Source organism: Oncorhynchus mykiss, chromosome 9, assembly GCF_013265735.2.
Source record: "Oncorhynchus mykiss isolate Arlee chromosome 9, USDA_OmykA_1.1, whole genome shotgun sequence".
Taxonomy (NCBI): domain Eukaryota; kingdom Metazoa; phylum Chordata; class Actinopteri; order Salmoniformes; family Salmonidae; genus Oncorhynchus; species Oncorhynchus mykiss.
The window spans coordinates 66,477,671-66,486,158 of NC_048573.1; the positions used below are offsets into that span (position 1 = coordinate 66,477,671).

An 8,488-nucleotide genomic window follows, 5' to 3' on the forward strand; every position below is an offset into this window, starting at 1 on the left:
ATTGTGCAGAATGAGCTCCGCCAATTGATTAGGAAAGGTAATTACAAATTGGGTTACAGCACAACCGTAGCTATAGACTTCTCACATTTCCAATATACATCTTAATTGAGACCCAAATCCTCCTTTTACAATGCATTGAATTGCAAAATAAATCTCATGGTTGCCTATTTCAATCTATGAGATATGCAATAATATTTTGAAATGGGGAAAAATAATAATGTGACAATTTTGGACAAATGGTATTGTGTAAAATAATTATGGAATTGTGGACATTTTCTAAAACTCTCTCACTCACACACACACACACACACACACACACACACATTGGTGACGCATGTACGGTTGTTTGGACCGGACACTTTGGGCTCGAGCCCGCCACGCGCGTTTGGCATTATGGGTGAGGCGCACGTGGGAGGGGCCAGTCAATCTCCTAAAGGCTAAACTCCGACATATTCGTGCCAGTCGGAGATGAAAGTCTCAGGCTCACTGATGGATAATTGAGGGAAAGAAAGCGAACTTGGAAAAGACTGTGACACTGTGCGCAACAGAAAGAAACGGTTGAGTTAAATCATTTTCGTTGGTATTGGGACTTTGGAAGTTAGCCAGACGTCTGACAAATTTGGAAGTGCAAGTTGTAAACAGGTGAGTTTTTTAATGTTATAAAATAAATGACTTTCATGTGGTCTTGTTCCAGATCATTTAGGATTGATCACAGAGGATTTCTGCAATGGGTGCCAACAGATACAAATAACTGAAACTGCATTTATATTCATTTATTTACTGTTTTCTATAACAGGAAAATCAATTAATGAAGATGACATTCTTCATAATCGTCCTATACCAATGCCACCAAAAAACGAAACTATAATGCATTATCGGATCATATCAACAAGAAAGTGAGACCGCTAACTGTATTGGCGGAAAATAGACAGTATGTTATGGTTTCTATTTTACCATATGCAATAGGCTACTATTGTCGGTGTCAAATACAGTTAGCCTACAATTGTAGGAAACTGTCGCACTTTTACGCACGGCTTCTCAGTCAGTAACTAGGACAACGTAGTTTTAAAACAATAATGTCTGCTCTTAAGCAGGGATTTGGGCTATTTGGATTCTGGTATGTTTGAGAAAGTTCACCCGAGTCCACAATTAACGTTTTATATCCTTTGGACTCAGAAATCAATCTCGTCAAGTGGCATTTTTTATAACAATTGCTAGAAAAATTGGATTTAAAATGGTATTGATTCCGCTCAGCAAATCAAATCTAGCTGTTAATGCAGAATATATTTGTTCCCGTGTTTGTTCAGTCGTCTATATACCCTCAATTTAATCTGCTGGACAAATCCCTTCGTGTCCCAGATTGACAGTGTCTTCAAAATCACGACATCAACAGCAGGGAACCACCGAGTTTAGCCCCAAAGTGTCTCACATTAGATCGACTACCAACGACAGAATTATACTGCTTACTGGAAATTGAACACATTTTCCTCAATTATATTTCTGTCAGAGTTGAGAGATGTTCTGTATCTGCTCAAATATTCATCCATTCGGTGGGATGGAAAATGTGCTTCCTGGGCTTGTTTGCGCTGTCCACACAGCAGGTCTGAAAGGATTATCTCATGTCTAGGCAACCAATATAATGGGAACAGTAAATAGGTCGACTCATTTCAATAATACTTAGCCTACTACATTAGGGATGGTGGTGCCATCCTTAATTATCCATCTCAAAATGTCTGCTCATTTCAGCTCTGTCCTGATTTCTATGGCAAACAGGAAACAATGTGCTTGATCAAATATGTGTTTTTTATTTCTTCAGATCACAATGTCTAAACGTGGAGAGGTGTCTGAGCTGGTCAGTTCCCTGGGCTGGCTAGAGGAGGACATGAGCTCCCAGGATGGAGAGGGAGGTCTAGAGATGGGGGGCCGCTATAGCCTGGGCCCTGAGGGCCTCGGAAGCATTGGGCATGGCAGCGAAGGCATTGAGGATCAGGAGGAGGAAGACATTTATAATGATGGTGATGAGGAGGCTGGAATGGACGGAGAGAACGAGGCTCCAAAACGGAGGGGCCCCAAGAAGAAGAAGATGACCAGAGCCAGACAGGAGAGGTTCAAGGCGAGACGCAGCAAAGCCAATGCCCGCGAACGCTCCCGCATGCACGGCCTAAACGATGCACTAGAAGTGTTACGCAAGGTCATGCCCTGCTACTCCAAGACCCAGAAACTGTCCAAGATCGAGACCCTGCGGCTGGCCCACAACTACATATGGGCCCTGTCTGAGGTGCTGGAGAGCGGTCAGTCCCCAGAGAGCCACGGCTTCATAGAGATGCTGTGTAAAGGCCTGTCCCAGCCCACTAGCAACCTGGTGGCTGGGTGTCTCCAGCTGGGGCCTTCAGCCCCCTTGATGATCAACAAGCTGGATGAGAAGCCCTGTGGCGCTCTGGGAGTCGGGGGTGGTCTAGGGGGCCAGCCTTGTGGTCATCAACCACTGAGTGGTCACTACCCCTCTACGGGCCTGCCTAGCCCTCCCTACGGTTCACTGGAGGCCTCCCACCTACTCCACATGAAAAGCTTCAAGGGAGTGCCCTACGAGCAGCACCCCTCCCCTAAAGATTGTAGTAGCAATGGCACCCCCCCTTACGACGGGCCCCTCACTCCTCCCCTCAGCATCAGCAGCAACTTCACCCTGAAGCAAGAGCCCTCCCCCCACGAGGCTGAGAGGAACTACCCCTCCCACTACCTCTCGTCCCTTCCCCATTACCCCCCCACCTCTCTGGGCGGGCTGCCAGGGCCTCAAGCCTACCTCTTCCAGGCCTCACGCTACGAACTGCCCCTAGACATCCAGGCATTCGACTCCTTCCCTCCACCACACATGATCGCCTCACAGATGGGCACCATCTACAGTGAGTGAAGGGGAAAGTGAAGCTGCGTGGCCAGGGGAGAGATCTGTACAGAGCCCTGCCTCTGGTCCTGCAATCCTGCTGCCCATACGTATAGGCCCGTGACTCTATGAATTACTGTATAGAGAGACAACGATATGACATTTACACGGTCTGCTATCTTACTCTGGGAGACTGTAGAATGCTCAGAGAGAGACTCAACTCAACCTAACTGATCATAAAGAACTACTGAAAAGATAAAGATACACCCTTAATATTATTACTCATTTATTCTCATTGTTTATTGTTTCTATTTCTGTCTGGATAAGTCCTCCCCCAGTTCCTATTACAGGCTATGTAGCTATAATACTTGTTATTGTTTACCAAATCAGATATCCAGGTATATGCACTGACTGCACACTGTCTCAGATATCCATGACCAGGGATCTCCACTAAATGGCTCTACACAGTCTACGCAAACAGCCTACTGAGGTCCGCTTGCGTCAAGCATTCCAAAAATCCTGCGAAATAAATGTACGTAGAACTAGGTAGAGAGCAAGACTGTGTAGACCCCTTAAAACCTAGGGGTACTTGGGTAGAAAGTCCTCAGTGTGCCTGACAATGAGGAGGAAGTGACACAATGTTGTTCTACCCTCATTTACTATAACTTCTGCACTTAGGCCAATACTGTAGCCAGTATCCTATTAGCCGTATGAACAGAAATGAATTTAATTTATATCTGTATTTAATATTTATTTTTTATAACTATTGTCTGTTCCTTTTTGCATTTTCTCAGCACTGTTTTCTGTTTTGCTGTCTTCTTCGTGCAGTGCATTGTCAGTCACTGGCAGCTTTACTGATGAAGTATTACAATTATTTATTTGAAGTATCTTTCAAGTATTTCTCAGTTTTGGTGTCGATCGCTACTTTGTCATACTATTTTTGTAAATATTTTGCTGTTTCGCACTTAATTGAATAAATATTCGTATTATATACTATTTCTGTTGCAACACATTGTGCCATGGTTTGAAGTCTTTTCACCCAAGGGAAATTAGGACGGGTCAGATATAGGCTACCAGATACAGTATATCAGTTTCAGCCGCCCATCATTTACTCCATAGTGCCATTAGATATGGATAGGTATATCACCAGTGGACTTTAAAAAACAGTCAAGGTCCCATATTAGGACAGAATATGTCTTTGTTCCTCTGTTGGTTTAACAATCCCATAATAAAATATACAAATAGGGGCATCTGTTATGGATCCCAGGGCTACCTGAAAAGGGACTGTTATGGATCCCAGGGCTACCTGAAAAGGGACTGTTATGGATCGCAGGGCTACCTGAAAAGGGACTGTTATGGATCCCAGGGCTACCTGAAAAGAGACTGTTATGGATCCCAGGGCTACCTGAAAAGGGACGCTTATGGATCCCAGGGCTACCTGAAAAGGGACTGTTATGGATCCCAGGGCTACCTGAAGAGGGACTGTTATGGATCGCAGGGCTACCTGAAAAGGGACTGTTATGGATCCCAGGGCTACCTGAAAAGGGACTGTTATGGATCCCAGGGCTACCTGAAAAGGGACTGTTATGGATCCCAGGGCTACCTGAAAAGGGACTGTTATGGATCCCAGGGCTATCTAAAAAAGGACTGTTATGGATCCCAGGGCTACCTGAAAAGGGACTGTTATGGATCCCAGGGCTACCTGAAAAGGGACTGTTATGGATCCCAGGGCTATCTAAAAAAGGACTGTTATGGATCCCAGGGCTACCTGAAAAGGGACGCTTATGGATCCCAGGGCTACCTGACGAGGGACTGTTTTGGCTTACGGTAAAATGACAGATAATTGACATTACTACCATTTACATTCAGCTGATAACCTAAAAGACAAACACTTATTTTAATAACAGGGTTATGTGGTTAATGTTGATGTGTGTGATGTCATTCCTGGGCTGTGCTACAGGGTTTCCCTGCTTCTTCCAGGTCAGGAAGGGGCGCAGCGTGCCACTGGGCCATGGGAAAACAGGCCTGGGGAACAAGTGACGGTGTCATGGAAGCCTTTCTTTCTCTCTTTCTCCCCATGACACATTGTCCTATACATCTCATGCCAAAACAATTGGACCAACACCAAGTTTAGTAAACATCTTAAACAGAACATATTACAAATAAACAACTTATTAACCACTCCTAGAACTAATGGGTAATATGGTGGTAAAACTTGAATACAACATTTTAAAAAGTCAACTGAAGCTCAACTTAAAAGACGTAATGCTGAGAGAGAGTGTGAGTGTGTTTACCATTGTGGTCCTTTAGGAAAATAAAGAGGAAGGTGCCTCTGTGACTGCTCTCCAATAGCACTAGCCCTCCTCCTTCCTCTCCTTAGCGCCTGTATATCCACTTCTCCTTAGCGCCTCCTCCTTCCTCTCCTTAGCGCCTGTATATCCACTTCTCCTTAGCGCCTCCTCTCTCTCCTTAGCGCCTACTCATCCACCTCTCCTTAGTGCCTGATCATCCACCTCTCCTTAGTGCCTCCTCACACACCTCTCCTTAGGTGTGTGTCTTTTCCAGTAATCCAGTCCCAGCGGTACGAGAAAAAAGGGAGGGAAGGAAATTAAGTGATATTTTTAGTGGGCACCACTAGTCCATTGTAAGTACAACCTGTTCTTTCTCTTGACACCTGACCTTTATTCTCATTCCGAGAGGAAAGACAGCTGGGAGAACTACGGGGGGTTGACGGACAGCTGGGAGAGTTCTACGGGGGTTGACAGACAGCTGGGAGAACTACGGGGGGGTTGACGGACAGCTGGGAGAACTACGGGGGGGTTGATGGACAGCTGGGGGAACTACGGGGGGGGGGGATTGACGGACAGCTGGGAGAACTACGGGGGGGTTGACGGACAGCTGGGGGAACTACGGGGGGGGGGGGTTGACGGACAGCTGGGAGAACTACGGGGGGTAACGGACAGTTGGGAGAACTACGGGGGTTGACGGACAGCTGGGAGAACTACGGGGAGGTTGACGGACAGCTGGGAGAACTACGGGGGGGGGATTGACGGACAGCTGGGAGAACTACGGGGGGGGGGGGGGGGAATTGACGGACAGCTGGAAGAACTACGGGGGGGTTGACAGACAGCTGGGAGAACTACGGGGGGGTTGACGGACAGCTGGGAGAACTACGGGGGGGGGTTGACGGAGAGCTGGGAGAACTACTGGGGGGTTGACGGACAGCTGGGAGAACTACGGGGGGTTGACGGACAGCTGGGAGAACTACGGGGGGGGTTGACGGACAGCTGGGAGAACTACAGGGGGGCTGACGGACAGCTGGGAGAACTACGGGGGGGTTGACGGACAGCTGGGAGAACTACGGGGGGTTGACTGACAGCTGGTGCCAAATTGGAGAGAGGGAAGGAGAGGGAGAAAGAGAGAGAGGGGAAGATAGAGAGAGGAAAAGAAGTGTGACAGAGTAGAGGTGAATGAGGTCCTTGCTCTATCTATTCACAAGTGTTTCCCTTCCTCCTCTCTTCTCTGCTTTCAGCCTGGGCATAGGAACGTCACATATCTCCGTACAGACGGACGGACGGAAGTTTGGCCAGGAACAATGTGCTGGAAGAGTTGCTGTCTGGTTTACTGCTACTGTTGCTTTGTGTCATTTCTATATGACTATTTTGTGTTTGTAAAGTGCTGGCAGAAGGGCTTGTGGATTATCCTTGAACAAATGTGAATCGGTAGGGATGAAGATGGACTTAAGCATTATGAAATATCAAACAGCAACATCCAAAACATTATTAAATGTTATAAAATATAAAAAGTGTTACAGATCAGAGGTGAGTAGGGAGACCAATAAAGAAAGGGAGAGCAAAAAACGAATTGGGTGATGCTGGGAACAGCAAAGAGTGGCTGGGTGATGAAGGGAACAGCAAAGAGTGGATGGATGATGAAGGGAACAGCAAAGAGTGACTGGGTGATGAAGGGAACAGCAAAGAGTGACTGGATGATGCTGGGAACAGCAAAGAGTGGCTAGATGATGAAGGGAACAGCAAAGAGTGACTAGGTGATGAAGGGAACAGCAAAGAGTGACTGGATGATGAAGGGAACAGCAAAGAGTGACTGGATGATGAAGGGAACAGCAAAGAGTGACTGGATGATGAAGGGAACAGCAAAGAGTGACTGGATGATGAAGGGAACAGCAAAGAGTGACTGGGTGATGCTGGGAACAGCAAAGAGTGACTGGATGATGAAGGGAACAGCAAAGAGTGACTGGATGATGAAGGGAACAGCAAAGAGTGACTGGGTGATGCTGGAACAGCAAAGAGTGACTGGGTGATGAAGGGAACAGCAAAGAGTGACTGTATGATGAAGGGAACAGCAAAGAGTGACTGGGTGATGAAGGGAACAGCAAAGAGTGACTATGATGAAGGGAACAGCAAAGAGTGACTGGATGATGCTGGGAACAGCAAAGAGTGACTGGATGATGAAGGGAACAGCAAAGAGTGGCTGGGTGCTGAAGGGAACAGCAAAGTGCAGTGTCACCCTCTCTCTCTTCTTTTGTCTCTCAGCACATCATCACTAATCCACTGGTCAAACAACAGCTTCTCCCACTAAAATGAAAGGTCCTGATCCATAGGGGCCGCCTAGATGGAGGGATGGATGGAGGGAGGAATGGATGGATGGAGGGATGGATGGAGGGATAAAGCACTGTGATTAAGATGTTACTAATGGGTCCATAGGAGCTGCTGGATGGCTTTAATCAGTGTCTGCACTGGGGTTAATCCCATAGCCTGCCTTTAAGCTGGGGATAACACTGTGATCCTCCCTCCTCCACTCCCTCCATCCTCCTCATTCTCGCCTCTTTCTCTCCTTGTCTCTTGGGTTACAGCGTCACATGCAAGGCAGGGAGAAGAAAGGTAAAGAAGGAGGGGAGGAGAGAGAAAGATGAGAAGGGGAAAGAGGGGAAAAGAGGAGGAGGGGAGATAGGGAAAGAGGAGGGGAGGAGAGAGAAAGATGAGAAGGGGAAAAGAGGAGGAGGGGAGATAGGGAAAGAGGAGGGGAGGAGAGAGAAAGATGAGAAGGGGAAAGAGGGGGAAAGAGGAGGGGAGGAGAGAGAAAGATGAGAAGGGGAAAGAGGGGGAAAGAGGAGGGGAGGAGCGAGAAAGATGAGAAGGAGAAAGAGGGGGAAAGAGGAGGGGAGGAGAGAGAAAGATGAGAAGGGGAAAGAGGGGGAAAGAGGAGGGGAGGAGAGAGAAAGATGAGGAGAAAGAGGGGGAAAGAGGAGGGGAGGAGAGAGAAAGATGAGAAGGAGAAAGAGGGGGAAAGAGGAGGGGAGGAGAGAGAAAGATGAGAAGGGGAAAGAGGGGGAAAGAGGAGGGGAGGAGAGAGAAAGATGAGAAGGAGAAAGAGGAGGGGAGGAGAGAGAAAGATGAGAAGGGGAAAGAGGAGGGGAGGAGAGAGAAAGATGAGAAGGGGAAAGAGGGGAAAGAGGAGGGGAGGAGAGAGAAAGATGAGAAGGGGAAAGAGGAGGGGAGGAGAGGCAAGAGAAAGGAATGCAGCGGTGGAAGAGGTGGAGCGGGTCCTGAAACTGAGATGGCTGGGACCAAAAGGAGCATCTGGGGAGAG

The 8,488-nt window shown here is 47.5% G+C and overlaps 2 protein-coding genes across 2 annotated transcripts; both read left to right on the forward strand.

Annotated features, from left to right (window-relative positions):
• Positions 1-415: 415 nt before the first annotated feature.
• On the forward strand, positions 416-3,874 carry LOC110532708 (neurogenic differentiation factor 4-like). The gene is made up of 2 exons (XM_021616804.2): positions 416-642; positions 1,817-3,874. Exon 2 carries the CDS (start codon positions 1,823-1,825, stop codon positions 2,906-2,908), a length of 1,086 nt encoding a protein of 361 aa, XP_021472479.2. The 5' UTR covers positions 416-642; positions 1,817-1,822; the 3' UTR covers positions 2,909-3,874.
• A 134-nt stretch (positions 3,875-4,008) lies between these two features.
• Positions 4,009-4,709, forward strand: LOC118965939 (stress protein DDR48-like). The gene is made up of 2 exons (XM_036986965.1): positions 4,009-4,016; positions 4,124-4,709. Exons 1-2 carry the CDS (start codon positions 4,009-4,011, stop codon positions 4,707-4,709), a joined length of 594 nt encoding a protein of 197 aa, XP_036842860.1.
• The last annotated feature ends 3,779 nt before the right edge of the window (positions 4,710-8,488 follow it).